Source organism: Cyclopterus lumpus, chromosome 6, assembly GCF_009769545.1.
Source record: "Cyclopterus lumpus isolate fCycLum1 chromosome 6, fCycLum1.pri, whole genome shotgun sequence".
Classification (NCBI taxonomy): Eukaryota; Metazoa; Chordata; class Actinopteri; order Perciformes; family Cyclopteridae; genus Cyclopterus; species Cyclopterus lumpus.
In genome coordinates, this window is record NC_046971.1 from 20,326,316 (window position 1) to 20,346,815 (window position 20,500).

Sequence of the window (20,500 nt, forward strand, 5' to 3'; positions counted from 1 at the left end):
GCTAAAAGCTATGAATTTGTGTCATTTATACAAAAAAAATAACATTACCTAGTTGTGATGTGTCACTTGAGTGTGCTGCTATTTTATAAACATGTGTATTATAATATAATTATTTTACTGCTTAAGAGATACATTCAGAAAAAAAAGAAGTAGATGGTGATAGAAGAACATGAAATGACTATTCGACTGGAAATGTTCTTTGTACAGTTTGACAGTTTGCTTAGATAGCGTGTCTCCTTTCCCCCTTCTTTTATCTATTTTGCTCTCCTTCAGTCACATTCTACATCAGTGGTATTTCCTATACCTCAGGATTACTGGACAAAATAAAACATAAACAAAACCTTCACCTATACCTCTGCAGTTAGGTCGCCTGGACCGGAGGAGAAGAAGTACAACGGGGGTGGGGGAGGGCCGAGCAATGACAAATTATCATTTTTGTTTGAGGATTCCCACTTTTTTAGTGAGGAAACTACTTGCTCAGTGAGATGGACTTAACCTATTGGAGGGCCGGTGCAGCAACATTTGTCGGGGGGGTCATTTTGTAGTTAGTTCAAGCATGTTCATTTCTGTTCATCTTGGTGCTGACTTGTGTGCGAGAAAACAGCATTCCAATGATGGCCAGTTCTTGCTTTATACAACCACAATCACTCTGAATGTCAGTAAATATGGATTCTGGATGTAAGAAAGATACATTTTGGTCTGAAATATTAAATGTGTGCGCACCATTGTAACTGCCACATATTAATGGGTAGACCTGTTATGTCCAACCATAAATAGGTTAAGCCTCCCTAGACTTCAGTCGGGGTACGTAACACTCTGATATCTGGAAGTTTCAATGGTGCAGATTTCCCTTCTTGTTGCCCCGCCTCCACTATAACTCATATCATGTACCTCAAATGTCTGTTGCACAACCTCTGTTCAATAAAGTTCTGCTTTAAAGGGTGTGACACCACATCAGCTCACTATTTCCCACGCCTGTGCTCCTTTTAAGCGGTGTGTTTACTTGTTTCAGAATACATAGTCTAGTTTGCATGTGAGTCAGCAACGATGCAGCAGAGCAAGGTTCAGCTGCACCTAATCATGAGAAAAATACACAAAGCAGTGATGACGAACGTGGGACAATATGACTTACCCTCGCCAGAGTATAAGGACAACCAGCTATAAACACTCCCTGCAAAATGTGTACACACAAGAAAAATGTGATTTTACAGCTGAGTCCAATAGATCTGCCTACCACCAAAAGTTAAGGAAATGTACTGGTAAGAAAAAGGGCAACAGCGTTCTACCGTTCCCGATAACAACTTAGAACTACATAATAGTAATAATAAGTGCAAAAAACAGGCAGGCTGTTGGCTTCCTGCTGCACCCCTCATTCATTGGGGCACATTATAACTGAATGCATGGTTTTGGTATAGTAGCACATGCACTACCGGATGTAGCAGTGACATTGAAGGATGGTTAGTCACCAAGTCGTCTTGACCAGATAAAGAAATGTCACAAATGAAGCCGGAAGGCTTCTGTTATTTATTCCCTCCAGTGGTGGCATTGCTGGAAAAGAAAGAAAGTAGGTGTTAAATATAGTGGAATTGATGTAGGCCAAACTTCTGACAGCCAAGACATTAAGACTAGAATTTGTGTTATTTTATTTGAGTTGGTCTTCTGTAGGCAGGTTACCAGCAGTGTGAGGGTTGTATTATATATGTTAATTGTTTACAGGGTTATGCTTGGATTTAGTTCAAATTTGCACACATTTTCACTTGAGATCTGCCTTATGGATAATTATGTATTTGCCATAGTTTTTTAATACAAAGTTGTCATCAGCGGACATTTCACACAGACCTTTTTAAAAGAAAGGTATTTCTATTTACATTACAGAAGCCAAATGTGCAGTCATTTACACTCATCACATTTAGCACATTTCTTAATGTCGACCAGCAACCATACCTGCTACAGTTACATATCATATATTGATGGATTCCACACTGATGATAACAAATATCCTACCTTCAGAGACAGAGAACATGTTCTCTCAGTTGCTCTGTATAACGCTCCGTTTCTTCCATCCATTGATGCTGCATACAGGTGTGGGACAAATAAAAGCATCTGCCTTCACATACAACACAACTGACAGTTAAAGTCAATATCCTACAACAATAATATCCTATTATGTTATATTTATAGTTGGTTGTTTGTATTACAGACTCATGGAAACTATATCCTCTTCTCCATTACGGTATAAGTGGCGATTTGCACCAACTAGTTGGCAATGCAAACTAAGAAATTGCAAAGAAGGATAGGAAGCCGGCACTGCATGGACATTGCATATTTTTTATGAATAAATGAATGGCCAAAACTGAAGACCATTCCATCATTCCGATGGAGAGTAAACACAAATCCACTTGAAATTAAATAAAAATAATATTCAGACTTCATGGCCAATTGTATCACCTTACAAAGCGTCTTTGTAAGGTGTTATTTATTTATATATATATATATATTCTAATTATAATATATATATTATATTATATTATTATTATTATATATATATATTATTATTTATATATATTATAAGCGTCTTTGTGTGTTTTGAAAAGCGCTATATAAATTTGATTTATTATTATTATTATTACAAAAAAGAGAATTGTTAACATTGACAGATATGCTGAAAATAGTTGTAATAGTTTTCAAGAAGAGATGCACTCGTCACTTTCCAACTATCTTCTTCTTCTTCTTCTTATCTACTGGAGAGTAGTGGGTGTGACTTTGTTGACAGTTTGAGCTTTACGTAAATGACGCCTGGTCGCGGTGGTCTTCTGTTAACGTGAGACCACCTCTCCAAGTCCACTAGCAGTCGATGTGATATCATATACTCTGCGGTCTCTGAAGCATGAAGGCGCTGAGCTTTGGGCTCAGCCTCATTCGACAGTAAGTGCAGTTGACATTCATATTCAGTGTTTATGATAAATGTCATATGTTTGGCTCAGTGCTACTTGTTGCTCCTATTAATAGACCGGCTCGGTCTGACGTCTCTCCTGCGACCTTTTAACGTCAGCCAAGTTAGTTTTGAGACGGTGATCGTCTATGTATATATTAATATATGTGTGTAACATGTATACAGTATGTGTATATATGTGTATATGTGTATGTGTGTATATATATATATATTTTAAAAAAGGATCTTTTTTATATATATATATATATATATATATATATATATATATATATATATATATATATATATATATATATACTGTATGTATACAAAATCATTTTTTTTCTTCTTCTCTTTGGTTCACAAATAGAAGAATAGAAGAAGTTTCTTCTATATTTATGAAGACTCAATAACTTAACGGCAACACCTTTAAGGACCCATGCCATGTTTGATCATCTGCCCTAACTAAAGGTGCTTATTAGGCAAAACGTTATGCAGGGGAAACATATCCATGTTAATGGACATTCATGACAGTTGAACAGTAGCTTTTATGATCTTCTTTAACTAATCTGTTCATGATGAATCATTTATTTTCTGCAGTGGGGAAACCCAGTACAATAAAGAAGGCCTGCTCCAAGGTATAGTCGGATTGCAGATATGCTATCCTGTGTTTTCTCTGTGTCTTCCTCTCATCTCTCCGTCTTCCTCCATACAGGCCAGGCTATAAATTTAGCCTTGTCTGAGACGGGGTTGCAGCAGGCTGAGGCAGCAGGCTGCTACCTTAAAGATGTTGAGTTCAGCAACGTGTTTGTCAGTGATATGCTGCGGGCCCGGCAGGTACCACGCTTTAGTTTACATTAGGAGCTATGAATCTTGATTAAAAAATAAATGTATTGTACTGTTCAGTTAGCTGTAATAGACGTACGCTGCTATACTGCATTACACCACACGTTCCTGGTTTTATTTTCCCCTCAAATCAAGGATTTCACATCTGGGACAGATAATAGAGGGATAATGGCGGTATGTCAGCGTGCGTTAGTATGTGATGAGATGATGATGATGATGTGCATTATGTCTTCCAGACTGCTGAAACAATAATAAAACATAACCCTAGTTGTTCTGGTCTACAAATGGTGTGTGACCCTTTACTTAAAGAGAAAGTGAGTGGCATTTCCTTTGTGTGATTTTACAAAAAAACGTGTTTTTTGTTACGAAAGCATTTTCCTAAGATATATTTACTTATTAATTAATAAACCTCAGTCATCCAGTCCATGTCGTGTTATTTTGCAGAGCTTTGGGATCGCGGAGGGGCGGCCGGTGCAGGAAGTGAGAGAGATGGCCAAGGCAGCCGGTGAGACATTTCCAGGCTTCACCCCTCCAAGGGGGGAGACTCAGGAGCAGGTGAGGCTGGGGCTGTGTTAGCTGAAGAAGGGTTCATATCTGTTTCTCTGCATTTCACCATGTATACAGGTATTAGTTATGTATCTCTCTCTGTCAGTTGGACAATAAAAAGGTACCGTATTGACTCATCACACATCAGATCACGTTTGTGTCCTGATACTAAATGATGTCCCTTTCAGTAACATTGAATCAAATAGAAAACTGATTTAATGTGGGGTTTATTTACACATACAATCCTCTGGTTTGACAAAGACCACGGACGAATATATTTGATTTCATTTTCCAATGTGTTTTTTTTAATAGTTGTAAATATGTATAAATATATAAATGTATGTCTATATGTATGTATGTCTATATATATATATATATATATATATATATATATATATATATATATATTAGCAGATAATAAAATGAAATAGTTTTCCAAATTTAACTGCAACTATGGATCCCACCTGAATGCCCTGATGTAATGTACACACAAAACCACTAGGTGGGAGGGAACCCTCATCTCCTCAGTCCGATCACTTCCTCCGCATGGATGTAAGGCGTGGTCTCAGGGCCTCTTTGCATCCACCTGATTGTAGCCTATGTCTTTTGTATCTGCCAGAACACCTGTGTGTGTGAGCCAGGAGGATCAAAGTGTACGCACTTCCACTGTCAAACAACTGCAGAGTCACTGCTCCTGATTAAAAAGTCACCACTTAGCTTTGTGTTATTTGTGTTAGAGGCTGCGTGGGAGGACAGCGTGCGTGTGTGTGAGGGGGCGTCGGAAAGAGAGATGTTCTATTAAAAAAAATTCCTCATGCAGGCTTCATCCATTAGATCTTGGCTTGGACGTTAACTGTGGTCCATCCCAGTCCGTGACCAGCACGTCATGATGATGATGCGGATTTGCAAAGATGGATTTGACGTACGCAGCGAGCGCCCCAATCAGTGTCGGCTGCATGCCTCCCGCCCAGTTTTCCCTGACGAGTTACAGGTTGTTGCAGCAGGATGAAACTGAAAAGCTGGCTTGTGTGTTGTTGGCGAGAAAGGTTGTACCTATGTTGTGTTGAATCTAACAACCTTCGACTCTTCCCCCCTCACACTTGCAGGTATAATCACGTTTCTATGACAGGTGATATTTGTGAAGACAGAGAATGCAAGAGAGGCACAGTTCATGACAGATGTTTGCTCCGTTCAGGTGAAAGAGAGGGTCAAAGAATTTTTGGGGAAAATTCTCCAGCAAATTGGGGCCGAACACTGGCATAACAGAGGGGAGGAGGAGGCGTCCCTTTCTGCTGCAATGGAAGCGTCTCCCGTGGAGGGGAAGGCAGACGATGGGGTCAGAGGTGTCCCGGTCCACGCTTTGGTCGTCACCCACGGGGCCTACATGTGCGTGGCTGTGCGCTTCTTTGTGGAAGAGCTGCATTGCTCCTTGCCTCCGGGTTGTGACGAGGCACACATGTTCGCTTTAAGCCCGAACACGGGGCTGTGCCGGTTTTTACTTACCGTGAGGAGAGAGGACGACGGGTTCAAATTGTCAGGGATCCGCTGTGTGTTCGTCCACAGGCGGGACCACGGTAAAAAGTAGGAGCTGAAGGAACGAGGTGTTTGAGAAAGGCGAGAGACAGTGGAGGAGGAAAGGCAGACGTACAGTGTGGACTCACCACTGAGAGATTGAACATGTAATTAAGAAACAATCTCAGGTCAACAGGTCAGGTGCTGTTGATTGTTAGTATGGTCTACCAGAAGCAGTATCTTAAAACCACATTATAGTATACTTTATAGTACAAAGTCACCAATATTTGATACTGTGGCCTAAAACGTAATATGATTTATATATATATGATTTATATATATATACACATATATATACATGTGTGTATATATATATATATATATATATATATATATATATATATAAAACCTTTATTTCAACTCATAGCTGGCTTGTGTTGTAGGGAAATGTCATCACGTGTCTGGCTGTTCATTATTGTAAATGTGGGCAGCTTTGGACTCTAATGAGTCCATGTTTCTAAATGTATTCTCCGGAAGTGCATAGACACAGAGCAGAACTATAACAGTGTTGACTTTTGGGAAATCAGTGACTTTTTCATTGTTGGGAATTAACACCTGGGTCAACATGGGCAAATGCAAGAAGCAGTGCATCCACACTGTGTCGTGTGGCTCCTCTACTTTCCATCAGCTGTCGTCTCTGTGGTCCTGTCATTGAAAACATGACGACTGCTGTCTGACTGAGTATATTTCTTAAATAAGAAGATGTAGCCGTGACACGTTTCTGTATCTGTGGTAACTTGCCAACAGCGATAAAAGATCTTTTCTCAATAAAACATTCAGTCTATGCTGGTTCTCATTTGTTTATCTTTAAGTAAGCATGCTACTTCATTTGCATTATTGTCAACATTTATTCGCATTACTTCTTTTGGACATTATTTGTCCAGGTCGAATATTTGCCATGTTACATAACAATTGGCTGTGTACATAATAACTATGTGATTGTTGTGGCCTTTCCTTAGGAAACAATTGGTCGGTGGGCAAAAGAGGTACATCCTGATTGGCTGGTTACTGTCATCGCCATAACCAGCAACAGAAATGTTGACAGAAAACTTTGGTGAGGCACTTACTGGTAATGGAGAGTAAATAACACAACACCCACATTAATTCCCAGTTCATGTTTTTCCTTCAATATGCAAGGATTTGCTCTGTAGTGAGTTACTCTTGTCAGTTATCCGTTGATCCTGGAAGCGACGACTAAAGACAGTCTTGGACAAATCAGACATACAATCCGTAGAGTACAGTTACCATTTATTTTGTTCACATAAGAAATAACACAACATGAAATGTATAAATAATAAAACAGTATAGGCGAAAGAAGAAAGTAATCTAACACATTTCAATAAATAAATACCTTTTCATTGCTGTGACTATTGGTGTCCGGCACCTAACATTTAATTTAATTTGATTCTGTTCACGACTGTATTATCATAGGAAACGGCAAATTTTCTTCCCCCAAAAAAATATGCTGGTTTATTTTTGTTTAGTTTGTAAACTCCTTGTATGAAGCTTTACTATATCAACAAATTTGTGCATAAATATTCATAATTACTTTCAGATTACACATTTTGATATATGCTAAACAACCACTGGCACATCTAACCCAAGGTTTACAATGTAACTGACGGGACCAAACTTATCCTTCATCTGCTCTTCAAACACAAGATCTGTACAAGCTGCTGTGATGTAACATGGTACATTAGCGCGCATAATAGTACCATTGAAACAAATTCTGAAGATTCAATGTTTTTTATAAAATGCTATCTCTTTTTTCAGAATTTGTCAAATATATAATGCTTTCCTATTTAAGACACCACCCCCCAGTGTCCAGTTTGACTCTCCCAGCCCTTTGCAAGTCATTGTGTGTCTCCCACTGTCCAGCAGAGCATCTCCTCCCACTATCCATGCAGTCCAACATAAAGTGACTTAGTCTTGTTCTGCTCGGTCTGCAATATTAGTCTTGACAGGACTAACCGGCCCGTTGGGCTGTAAGACCCGCAGGGGGTCATCACAGGAGGAGATGGTCTCTTTGGACACAGCACCGGCCTGGTCCTGATCGGGCTGCCTGTGATCTGCATCCTTGTGCTCCTTGGCAGAATGAGAGGGATGTGACTGTGATCTTAATGGATCAGAGGGGTTCACCTCCTCGCTCCTCCTCTGTCTTTTCACCAAGGAACCCAGGAACCTCTGGACCAGGGCGGAGGAGGCTTCAGGGGGCTCCAGCTCAGAGCCCCTCAGCTTGAGCAGCCGGCCCCCACTTATAAAGTAAAACACGTCACGGTGGGTCGCCACATCTGAGCCAATGCACTGGAAGAGACAGTCTGCTGTGTTCTTTTGCCTCTGTTGGGTCGAGAAGAAGCAGACAAATATAACATGTTACTGTTTTCCCTGCAGTCGTTTCCTGACTTCACTCAAATGAAGTGCAACTAAAAAATACTCACAGAGTGGTGCAGCTCTCCCTTTGAGTCCATACAGAGGAACTGCTTTCTTCTCAAATCAAATATTGACACAAAGTTGCTTGTAGCAGTTCTTACTGGCAAAATAACTGTCAGAAAACAAGTTTAAACATCCCATCATTAGTTATAAAGGACACAAATACATTATTATATACTGCATTGTTAAGAATATGTGGAACATTTCTGGCTGCCAGAAGTATTGTTTGTTTGTTTAGATGACATGCAAAATATACGCAATGTACATTACATAATATGTTACAACGCGTATTTTGGATACTGGATTAATCCAGTATCCATGTATTTCCAAACTTTTGTCATGTATAAATAATAACTTTTTACACTCTTGGACTTATATATTTGTATATATATATATATATATATATATATATATATATATATATATATATATATATATATATATACACATATACAAATATATATATAGTATGCTATTGCCCTCTGAGAAAAGAAATGAAGTAGACAAATACATGTTTGCATTTAGTGGTCAAAAGGCATAGAATAACCAAAATAATCTCTAAAGAAACCAATTGTGTTTTTTTATAGATGTCGAGGCAGACTTACCCAAAAGGTTTCTGTGAATGCCTTTTCCCATTGAGCCACTCAGTTCCAAGTAGAAACCACTAGTACCAACGGATGTATCCGTGTGTGCTCCCGCATTGGAGCTGCTCTGCTGACGGTGCAAAAGGGGCTCGGGCTCCCGGGGCCTCGGTGTACAGTCCACCCGTACAGACACATGTACGGCAATCAGGAGGAGTGAGAAGGAAGCCGGTTGCATGATCGATGGGGGTGCCGTGCTCTCTTCGCTCTTAACAGCACAATAGTTCAGGTTGGCGTGTGAGCAGCTACTGGAGGAGGAGAAAGTCCAACAGGTCTATTTAAACAGAGGGTCGATGACCCGGCTAACTCATTTACCAAAATGACCCAAAGCCTACCTTTTTCTGTAGTTACGAGTTGTCCCCAATGCCTGTAGGCTCCAGCTCGTAGAATACTACATTATGTATGTGCAAGAGAACGTTAGTTTACCACTCTAGATGGAAATATCTCTGTGGGAATATTCTGCCATAAGTGGAAGCATATAATCTATTCTTTATTCAAACCTTTAAAAACATCCAACATAAAGACTGAACTTGTAACTGCAGAGGAGAGAGGATGAAGATGTGAAAGGATGATGGAAACTCGTGTCTCTGATCCAGAAAAAGAAGGTAAGAATTACACGCTTCCCAAAGTACTCATATAGTTCTTATGATTTGACTTCAAGTTTGTTTAATTTAGACTTTGAAAATTCTCACCAACATCTCAAGCAATTGGGGTTCTGGCACAGAAAATCCTTTTGCATAAAGATCAACCCAGATAATGACCACTGGCCAAAATCAGGAAATTATACCTTTACAACTTTAGTCTGAATTACTGATGCACCTAATATTGACTATTTGATTCTGTTATTAATTAAATGTATACGTCCACCTTCCTTTCACCAGTGTATATTTCCAAAAGCTTTCTAACCCCATAGTGTTTAAAAACATATTTTTACATTTAATAATATGAAAATGCTGACCTCACGATTGCTTCCTTCACTAAGTTTGGATCAACTATACACTTTCGGCTTTTTGGAAGAATTTGACACCACAGAGAAAAGGTTCAGCTAGGACTCAGGAGGGCAGTGACAATATTAATGAGGAGGAGAATAAACAGTAACGGCAGCATAGAGTATTTTCTTCTATCCAGGTTTGTTAATTATTAATTGTGTCTTGAAACCTTCCTTGAAGGAACTATGTAACTGAGTACTAATAATAGGTGAAATAGAGACGAAGGTCTCAGTTATTTTTAGTTTGCTGTGTTGAGTTGCAAAAACAGTTGTTAACTTTCAGAGAAACTTCCTTGAAAGAACTGCTCCGTTTGAATAGTAAATATTAATTAACCATTCACTCATATTGGAAACTTTATTCATCTGGTTGTTGACTTGTAACAATTTGGACATTGGTGTACATTCAGCTGACCTGCTGAGCACTGACTAAAATACGTTATGTTAATTTAACATTTCATTCAAATCAACATATTGGAAGTCTACCAATTAAACACATATCTGTGTCCTGGAAACATACATGAAACCCCAGGAAATGATACAATTAAAGAAAGAGCACTAATATCTTTTTCAGATTCATTTCATTTTCATACGTTTGCTTTCACACTCCTCTAGATGTGGCCCTTCGCCAGAAGAGGGCGCCACATCCAGGCTCGTGGTAATAAAGCCTTCACAGCTTCTTCACTGAATCACGACAGCTTTTACAAAACGTCTTTTATTATCATCTCAGGAATACAGTTGACTGCTGTGCACAGCACATACGTACAAAAATAAAAGGAAAACCATTTGTAATATAGTATTTTACTTACTCATCATCATCATTATTTTTTGTCAGAAACAAATGATTGGAGAAGTCTGTTGTCTCAAACTAATTTACAATCATTTCAATAATCGGAACTAAGGCAGAAGGTGAGGTATATGTTAAAAAAGAGGAGGGGGACTCAGAAGAAGCACTCTCCCCTCAGTGCAGGAATAGAAAACTGAGAGAGAAACACAAAGGCTGCTGGCACACAGGGACACGCACACACTCAGACACACACATGTACACACTCTGACACACATTAGTCTGATCCCAGATCCTCCCACAGACCTCCAGTTCCCTGTGAACCAACACATTTTATAACCAGCTGAACAGGTATGAGAAGCACAATGACACTGGTTCCTTAAACAAACCTAGTTTATTCTCTATATGCATAATGCAGACTTAAGTGTGAAAGATGGTCTACCAGTAATACACCTTCTCTCAGCTTTATCTATATCGTACAACCTTTTTCTTCCTCTCGAAACAACATCATGCAACGGTTGCATTTTTCTCAAGCTTTGGGAATCTGATGCCAGCTGAGGTGCTTTAGGTCGACACAACGTATCAAAGTTTACTACTTTAGGAGCCAGTGTAACTTTACAATTCCCACTCAACTCATTGCTTGTTGTGCTGACAGTGTCCTCTGAAACATACCATAATAAATCAGAAATGACATCCAGTAATAATCACAATGTTGTCATCAAAATAAGTGGTTGTGATCTTGCATGTGAGCTTGTTTTTATGAAAGCTTAGCAAGGGAAAACAGCATCTAACCATGCTCAGTAAATATTACTCCATAAAAAAAATATTTTGACAAATTACGCCAAAATACCTCTCCAGCCAAATCCACACTGCCACAAAGTCAGTCCAGAAAAAAACAAAAAAACATCTGATGTAATAAATACAGGCGCAATAGTCACAATGAGTAATAAGCTGCTGAAGGAAAAATCAATTATCAAAGGTGTAAATACTCAAAAACATTAAACGTGACATCCTGGGACTCGACAGTTGTTATCTCGGATCACAGGATTTACCGGACAACTCGCTTCACTCAAGTGTCCCTTTCCTGGAAGCGTTTGATTCTTTTGAAGTGGCCTTTTGCTACATGACGACCAGCTCAAACCAGACATCCCTCTGGCCTTGAGGAGAGAGCAGGCCGTCAGACAATGCCCTGTTGATCCTGACTCAAGGTAACTCCATCCGATACCATCTCTACTGTCGCTTTGGCAGAAACACACACACACACATGCTTACAAACAGATACTGCACATTTGTCTCTGCTACTAGACATAAGCTGGAGCTTAAAGGGCACGTAGGCCATAGCTCACAGACATTTTGTCAATGCGTTACAGTAATATTAGATAGGGCATGAGGTAAAATATGATAACTATATATCTATAATAGCCTTGGTACTTTCCTTCAATTATATGCTACTTACAGAATATTGCAGGTCAAGTACCAAAATAGAATAACGTAATCCAAAATCATTTAACATCTAGCTCACACGCACCACATTTCCACATTAAATAGACTCCGCTCAGGAGTACGAGAAAGGGCCAGAGTCATTCATATCCTCATTGCACATTACAAGACAAGCATTCATGTCTTGAACAGGAAACAACAGGTGCAGCGCTTTGTAAAAAAACAAAAAGCCACGGAGATGGACCAGAAAACATGCCTGCATCCGTAACACAAAGGGCAGAAAGCGCATATCGTCAACCTTGGTACAAAAATGGCTCATTGAATGGGACAAGAATCCCAGGGCCCTGTGCTGAGCGTCCAGTCTGACACCAACCGACGAGCTGGTCTGATGCTCAGGTATTTTACCCCACATTACTCACATCCTCGCCAAGTTAAACAAACAACAAGTGCCACATGCTGAGTGCCATCCAAGTCATCTGTGCATCATTGCTATCTTCAACTCTGCGTGCTCTTTGTCCTCCTCACCCCCGTCCGTCTCCACAATGGAAACTCACGGTATCTGAAAGAGGAGCGCGAGCAGTTGTTGGATTCAAGTATGGTATGCTGCATAAACAAAGCCCGGGTGAACATCGCTATTATGACCCTTTGGTTCACTGCTTTTTTTGCACGTTGCTCGTTCTTTTTTTTTCTTTCACAAGAAGCCATCCTGTGATTCAGCGGCCAATCTGAATAATGCATAAGTAGCTTAGAAATCTGGGACCAATGAGCGCAATCCACATCATCTAAATGTCAGACGGACTGAGTTACCTGAAGTATTGTTCACATATCCCAGGATCATGAAGTCTGAAGCGGTTCCAGTTCCCTATAAAGCTAACTAGAGTAGCTACACTATTTCAAATGAATGAAGCAGTACAGTGCATTGACCACTCATTGATATCCACTGTCGCAGCACTAATGTCTTCTAAAACGTTGTACTTTAAGTGCCAAATATCATCAAACCTGTGTGAAAGTCAAACCGCTCCCATCTTCATTTTTCCTATAAAGTCGACAATTTCAAAACTCATTTTCAAAACTCATTTTCAAAACTGAAATCGAATAAACTCGCAAGGCTACAAACCAGATGCGACAGATTCCGATGATGAAACAGAACTCAATTTGAACTGGAGGGAAATATACAGCAGACAGAAATGGAGGACATTTGGCTTCATAGGGTCTATGATATCCTGTTACACAGACTTTGACCTCCAACAATGAGGGGAAAGCCTTTCAAATTGAGAAGCTCTCAAACTGAGCAAGTCCACATATATACTTGAAAAAAAAGCATGCCCACATATTTACTACACAGTCGCACACTCAGTCTGGCCCGATGACCCAGCTACAAAAGGTGTGAAAGTAAAACCTGGGATTGTCAAAGCTCCCTTGGATATGATAGGGGCGGATGAGTGCTGACTGTAAATCAAGCTTTCCATATTAACAAGAGGCTCCATTGGGTGCCTGTGCAGCATAGAGTCTCAATTACTTAATTGATCTAATTATGGAAATAAAATAAAGTGGAGAAACCTCTGGCCCTCTCGGAATTGGGCTAAAGCCTCCCGGTGGTGTCTGAGGGAGTGAAGACTTGCGTCTCGTTCCTATTTCTGACTTGAGCACCATGTTTCTCGTATGCGATGGCAAGGGGGCCGCAAGTGGGAATCCAAAGCCCCGACACCTCATGACGAAGCAACAACAAAAAAACACCGCCATTTTTGCAAGTGTCCTGGTTTCCCTGACGGTGACAGAGACAATTGAAGACAAGCGCTCGAATCCTTGATGGATGACAACGAAAAAACATTTTCAGTAAACAGGCATTCTTCTCTGTAGAAATTGCATGCACACATTTCTCTTTATCTTCTTCCCCTTCTACTTTGCGGGGAAATGGTGCTTTGAGGTAATAACGTATCCATTTCGTTTTCACAAGGATGAGCTGTCATCCACTGGCAGGGCGAGGACTCAGCCAATTCCAGCAAGCGCCCATATAAACTGAGGGGACACATGACACCTCTCCATCCCCGTCATATCACAAAATAATGAAAATCATATAAGCAGCAACGAATGGCATTTCCATAATTTCTAATACAAAGGAAGCTACCCAAATATACATATAAAGTTTGAATAAATACTATCAGATATAGTGGTATTTCTTTCTTTTACAGTCCATGTTGTCTTTTGTGTTTGTACGTACGTATACGCTATTTATGTTACCTGGGAAATAATCCACATGTGCAAAAGAGTTTGTTATTGCCAGATTTTGCTCATCATATTCGGGGTAGGAAGTGCGTTACAGTCATGGCAGTGGTGGCCCTGTTGCCCCTCTTCACGCGGCCATGCTTGCTGAGTGCTATGTAGGAGCCTCTGTAAACCAGAGACTCGTAGGCGTTGTAGTTGTTGGCGAGCAAGCTCTCCTTGAACTGGCACTCGTCATGGAAGACTGTCTGGAGAGGACAAAGAGACAGACAGCGTGCATTTGAATCAACTGCTCAAGAAAGTGTCAGTTTGTAGTTTGAAGGGGGGGAGACATACAAAATCTCTTGAAAAAGACAAATTAATAAAGCTAAAGATTAGATTACACACAGCAATGTTAGAGTTGTCTCCCAGCAGCGCTAACAGCTCTTAAAATGTCTATTAATTGAACTTAATTGAATTAACATAGTGGGCCACATCGACTACTATATGTGCTAACATTCAACATACAAAAGGAAACTCTTTGAAATGATGGAAAAGGAAAACTGCGCTTAAAGAAGTAGATTTACATTTTGAGAGAGTGTTTTGAGAGTTTGATGCACACATTGAATTAACCACTCTCCCATCTGAACGGTACATGAAAAGCGGCAAACAGGAGTTGTGTTTTGTGTCATTGTTTTCAGTCTTTATGCTAAGCTAAGCTAAGGTCTCCTGGCTACACTAAACAGACATACATGTTCGCAGGAAAGTAAATGAACCTATTTTCCAAAATGTCAAACTATTCCTTTAAAAAGAAAACACAAAAAATCGTAAGGAAATATTTAAACAATACAATTAAGCACCGTAATCACCGTAAACTTTGATATCAGTTAAATAAACAATATCAGGAAGATAAAGTACAAGAGTAACGATCACTATATTCTACATGTGTAGCCTCGCTGTATAAGATCCTCTCTAAATCCACATTTCTATCACTGAAGAACAATACGCTGGCCGGCTGCAGCGCTGACAGTGTATGACTTGCACAGTGTGCAGCAGCAGAGCAAAGCCTCCCCATCACAGGTCATGTGGCCTAATTCAATCTCTTATCAGATTGTCAGCCGACTCACAAGCTAACGCGTCATCACTCAGGACCAGATAACCGCCTCACATTGTGTCAGATATGTTGGCCACGGTTGTGCAAAACCAGTGGCCATGTGTCAGCAGGGCTCTGGACACGATGTTTCCTCCCACAGCACACGGCACATTTATACATCCATAGCTGGCAATGCTCCAGAAGCAAACAGACTAGAGTAATTCCCACAATAAATCGTATCTGTGTTGCGAGGATTAAAAAGTTCACGTTTAATTAATTTGAATTACATTTAAATGTCTAACGTGAGAAGGTGGAGGGGAAACACTTTCTTTTTTGGCAAAAAAAACATAAAAACATCAAGATAAAAAAAACATCAGAAAAACCTGCTTATGTTAAGAGATCTGCTGTTGAATTCAATAAAGTGCATATGTGCTAACATAATGTAAACTACCAGCATAATTCAATATTTCAAAACATCCACCACAATCAGCACAGGATCACATTAGGGCCTTAGGAAAGTTAAATTCACATAAAGTATAATGGGAATTTGTGGCACACTTCCTTTTAGTTGTAATCATAGCCCATTAGCACGCCTCTGAAAATGACCACGGTGATTACAAGGTTGCTCAGCCATTAAAACATGAAGAAGAAAAAAAACGGACAAGTCAGTAACAAAGCTCAGAAATATATTAAATCCTCACTGCTCTTATACCAATAAAATACTTTATTTGTCCACATTATTGTTATATACTGCTATAACCAGGATCAGACATAGAAACCATGTTTCAAATCAGGTGTTTTTTTAGAATGAATCAAAGATACATAAAGAATATTAACGCTGCTGTGCATACTTCAAATTTACACACAGCAATATGTTTTGCAGTATTTAGTGTTTCTCGTAACTAACACAACAGTATTTTGATTAGAATATAGCTCACAATCATAAAGCTATGTAATGCTGTCCATGAAACACCACTATGAGGAAATGATGCATACGTTTTTATGTGTCTTTTAAAATGTCTTTCTAATATGCGTCTGCGTTTTTTACATTCGGGGCCCCACAAGAGGCTGCTGTTAGAAGATCTACTTTTCTCTATTTCAGACACAACAATGGCAAACTCAACCTGATGCCCACATGTGTGTGTTTGTTCAACGTGCACTTTCAGATCGTGGGTGGGGCCTGATTTCTATAAGCACCCCATTGGTTGATTGTAACGGTGCAACGGTGTGCTGGTCTTGCTAGCTAGCTATAAAGAGGGACTGATATTGTACTTACGTTAACGTTACAGCAGTAGTGATGATTCGTATGATTTAACTATACTTTAGAACTTTAACCCTGGGGCAAAAATGTTAAATACAATGTTTGGGACCACATCGACCGGATGACTTATTATATCTCAAGAAGAAAAGCATAAACAAGGATAATTTAACCACGAGTGATTCAAAAGGCAAACTTGGTTAACTGCTATCATTAAAAATAGCTTTCTATGTCTTCTTTCGTAGCAGAAACGGTCTGCATAGCAAGTGGCTTTACAGACTAGAGACATCTTTCAGAAAGGCTGCGCATGAGTTAGGCATCGCACGTGGATAACGTCTTCAAGGTCGGCTTACTGGGACCAACGAGCGTTGACTCTCAGCTTGAGCATGCGTACAGACGTGGCGTTGAACAATACAAACGTCAGGCTGAAGAAAACCGAATTATAACCTGTATAAAGCTCTGTGGACAGTGAGTGGACATAACACGTCTGCCTGGCTCGTCAAACCCTGTCCTTTGAAGACTCCAGACTAAGGAACCATTAAGATGCTCAACCCTATTTTAAGGACACTTCACTTATTCAAAACTAAACTAACCTTTGGATTGCATGTACAATGTGTCCAAGGAGGAGGTTGCTCAACAGATGACAAATGCACTTTTTGTTGCTGAGTATGTTGATGTAGTATTTGATGTTGAGAGATCTTTAACATTGTCCTTTGGCAGTCCTGTACTGTATATGTTGGTAATGGTAAACAAAAAACATATATACGAATTGTATAGAATGTTGTCATCACAGCTGTTGGTGATATTGGTCACAGCAATCACAGTGTCTCTCTCCCCTCTCTCTAGTTTATTGGTTGTGAGAGTATGGTTGTATGTGATATCTCTACGTAATGTTTAGATTGCATCATCACATGTTCTTGTCTTGTGTGGCCCCGCCAACATTGTCATACCAAAATCACTGCCACTAATATGAACTAGAAATTAAAATGCCTGTTTCTGAAGTTGTTTTGTCATGTTAGAGGTGAGAAGCTGCTGCTGGGTGAGTTGGGATGTGTGTCATGTGCAAAATAAACGCTCTGCCATAAAAATCGATGTCCAGCTCTGCTGACAGCTTTCATTGCATCAGGGGGTTTTCCCCCTCCTCCTCCTACTCCTCCTCACACATTACAGGCGTGTGGACTGAACCCTGCATCTGTTAACCTCATCATTATTCACCAATAGGGCACCAGTCATAGCACTCTTGCTTTAAATAGAGCTTCATAAATTCCTGATGAAATTAAAATATAGGGATTTCGCAACATATAATAAGCAGCCCCCCTGATGACAGATAGGGAGGCATTCCAAAATATCACTGGCAAAAAAAAAAATGGATCGAGCTGCAAGTGCGTCCTATTTCCAGGATACCATTAACTAACATTTCTGGACAATACATGAAATAGTGTGCATACCTACCGTTCCGTATAACCTCCCACGGCTGTTCATTGCGACAAACAACTCACTCCTCACCCCATATAGGCTCACCACTCCTCTGTCCACCGTGGAGATCTCTATTAGACCTGATATAAGACAAAGAATTATTACATTAGAGTGAAAGTAAAATGAAATACCAACCGATCATCCTGGCTGATTCACTGTTTAATGTAGCAGTGTGCTCTCTCTCTCTCTCTCTCTCTCTCTCTCTCTGCGTCTATGGGTGTAACCTTGCAGATTGCTACGCAGCATGCTGAGCCTTTGTTCTGCATCCTTCACCCCATCTTACAATTGCACCCAGGCGCGTGCCAATTAAGCGCATTCTTGTTATTGCAATAATTGCAGTAATTGCATTGCGCGGCTATTGGTCTCTAGACCGCCCTCACAGGGCTGCGTAAAAATAAGTTGTGTCTAAAAGCGTCCATACATTCATGTCATGGTTGCGCTTGGGGAGGAGGGGGGAGGAAAGGGGGGGGGGGGGGGGGGGGGGGGGGGGGTTCTCAGCACTGATGGATACTTATTTTTGAATAGATTTGTATTTGCCGTGGAAGAAATGATATTCCCCCTCAAGAGTCGGATGACATATGATCATGCAAATTAATAGAGGGATAGACTAGCCTGCTCATCACAGATCCATGCTTATTGACTCTGCCTCTCTTTTATGTATATTGCATTACATTGGTGGAGGTATAACTCACTGTACTGGTTCTCATTATGTACACCGTTTATCCTGCCGCCGGGGAGGACCTGAAGGTGAAACCCGATGCCCACGTTGCAGTAGAGCCTCCGCACTCTTTTGATGCCCACCAGATAGTCAGTCTCCCAGTTCAGCTCCGGTTTCTCCCCGGAGATCCCCAATACAGAGCGGGAGAAGAGGGTCTCCCATCTTTTCTCCAGTAAAGTTGCATTTGTCCTGCTGCTCGGTAAAGGGTACGCTGACACGATCCCCAGCAGAAAGCCCAGGAGAACCACCGCGGTCAGCGTCCAGTGCGGCGTGCCGGCCTCGCAGGACATACTGACGAGGAGCCTTTGCGCAACGGCCATCCGGTTTACCTTCGGGCCACGTGGTCAAAATTAATGACCCTAAAAATACCGCTCTTCTTGTTTTGCTTCCTTCGGCATGCTGGCTGAGGGTTATTTTTGGAGCGCAGATCAGGGCTTTGGGCATGAAACGCAAGCCCCGGTGCAGAGGAGGAGAGGAGACGGGAGAGTGCGCGGCAGAGCTGGAGGTGATGGTGATGGTGATGGCGAGGTTGGTGGTGGTGATTACCATGTTTTGCAGCTCCTCCACGCCTCTCACTCTCTCTCACACACTCCTCTCCTTCTCTCTCTCTTCCCCCCTCAGTCTCCCTCTCGGTAATAGTTCAGAATAAATCCTCTACCTCTCACCAAAAACCCAGTTTCAACCTGGTCGGGGCTACTGTCGCATCCCTAGATGACATCATGCTGACTTCGCCGCTGGGACAATACAAGGGTAGAGAGGGTGCTGACAGCAGGAAAAATACCAAAGTCTGTGGGGAGTTGAGGGGAAAAGCCCACTGACACTGTTGGACTGGAGAGGGGAGGAAGCTCATTGGTGGCGTTCAGCGGCCGTGGGACGCGATGGTGCACACGGGCTGCTTCCAAATTGGGTCGATGGTCATATGTCTGTCAGGCCGCTTCCTTATTTAGAAGGAAGGTGTAAAAACAGGCCCGCTTGTCACCGGAGAGCAATGACAGGGCTCTTGTGATCCCACTTCTTCTGCTGCGCCGTTCAAGACCCCCCCGGTCTGTAAATATGTGTTTTTTCTGCGCACACAATGCTGGACCAGAGAGCCAGTAGCGGTGCCCACCAACCCTCGGCCGCTAAGATCAGGGGTCGAGACCTCTGTGTGGCCCAGCATCAAAGCTGATGACGTGTCCTGACGTGACGTGTCCTTGAGCAAGACACCGACTCCCCCTGCAGCGGTTGGGTAACGGAGGCCCAGACTGGCATTTGTTTTAAAGTACGATATATACTGTGTGTATATGTGTGTGTGTATATATATATATATTTTTCTCAGTGCATCATAACCCGTGCATTTCCCGTGGTGCACTCGTGAGAACTATGAGCAGCAAACTGGAGAGGCCCGTCATGAAATGGCACACATTGTCAGCATGCCATTCCCTGCAACATGAAAGCCTCTCGTCTCTTCCATGTAATAGATAATGCCACCAGCAGCGTGCCCATGCGTCAGCGAGGCCAGTGCAGTTGCGCAGCAGCGGGCTCTCTTGCACTCATCACTTCCCCGACATTTCCAAAGGAGGGCACCATTTCCAAGG

At 41.2% G+C, this 20,500-nt stretch overlaps 3 protein-coding genes across 3 annotated transcripts; 1 reads left to right on the forward strand and 2 right to left on the reverse strand.

Annotated features, from left to right (window-relative positions):
* The first annotated feature begins 2,626 nt into the window (after positions 1 to 2,626).
* Positions 2,627 to 6,680, forward strand: tigara (TP53 induced glycolysis regulatory phosphatase a). The gene is made up of 6 exons (XM_034535153.1): positions 2,627 to 2,925; positions 3,533 to 3,570; positions 3,648 to 3,769; positions 4,015 to 4,092; positions 4,223 to 4,333; positions 5,520 to 6,680. Exons 1-6 carry the CDS (start codon positions 2,888 to 2,890, stop codon positions 5,907 to 5,909), a joined length of 777 nt encoding a protein of 258 aa, XP_034391044.1. The 5' UTR covers positions 2,627 to 2,887; the 3' UTR covers positions 5,910 to 6,680.
* Positions 6,681 to 7,819: 1,139 nt separating this feature from the next.
* On the reverse strand, positions 7,820 to 9,188 carry LOC117732755 (fibroblast growth factor 23-like). The gene is made up of 3 exons (XM_034535913.1): positions 8,932 to 9,188; positions 8,335 to 8,438; positions 7,820 to 8,233 (listed from the first exon to the last, which is right to left on the reverse strand). The coding sequence occupies exons 1-3, from the start codon at positions 9,143 to 9,145 to the stop codon at positions 7,820 to 7,822; spliced, it is 732 nt and encodes a 243-aa protein (XP_034391804.1). The 5' UTR covers positions 9,146 to 9,188.
* A 1,467-nt stretch (positions 9,189 to 10,655) lies between these two features.
* On the reverse strand, positions 10,656 to 19,413 carry LOC117732547 (fibroblast growth factor 6-like). The gene is made up of 3 exons (XM_034535560.1): positions 18,898 to 19,413; positions 18,182 to 18,285; positions 10,656 to 14,647 (listed from the first exon to the last, which is right to left on the reverse strand). The coding sequence occupies exons 1-3, from the start codon at positions 19,241 to 19,243 to the stop codon at positions 14,471 to 14,473; spliced, it is 627 nt and encodes a 208-aa protein (XP_034391451.1). The 5' UTR covers positions 19,244 to 19,413; the 3' UTR covers positions 10,656 to 14,470.
* Between the last annotated feature and the right edge of the window lie 1,087 nt (positions 19,414 to 20,500).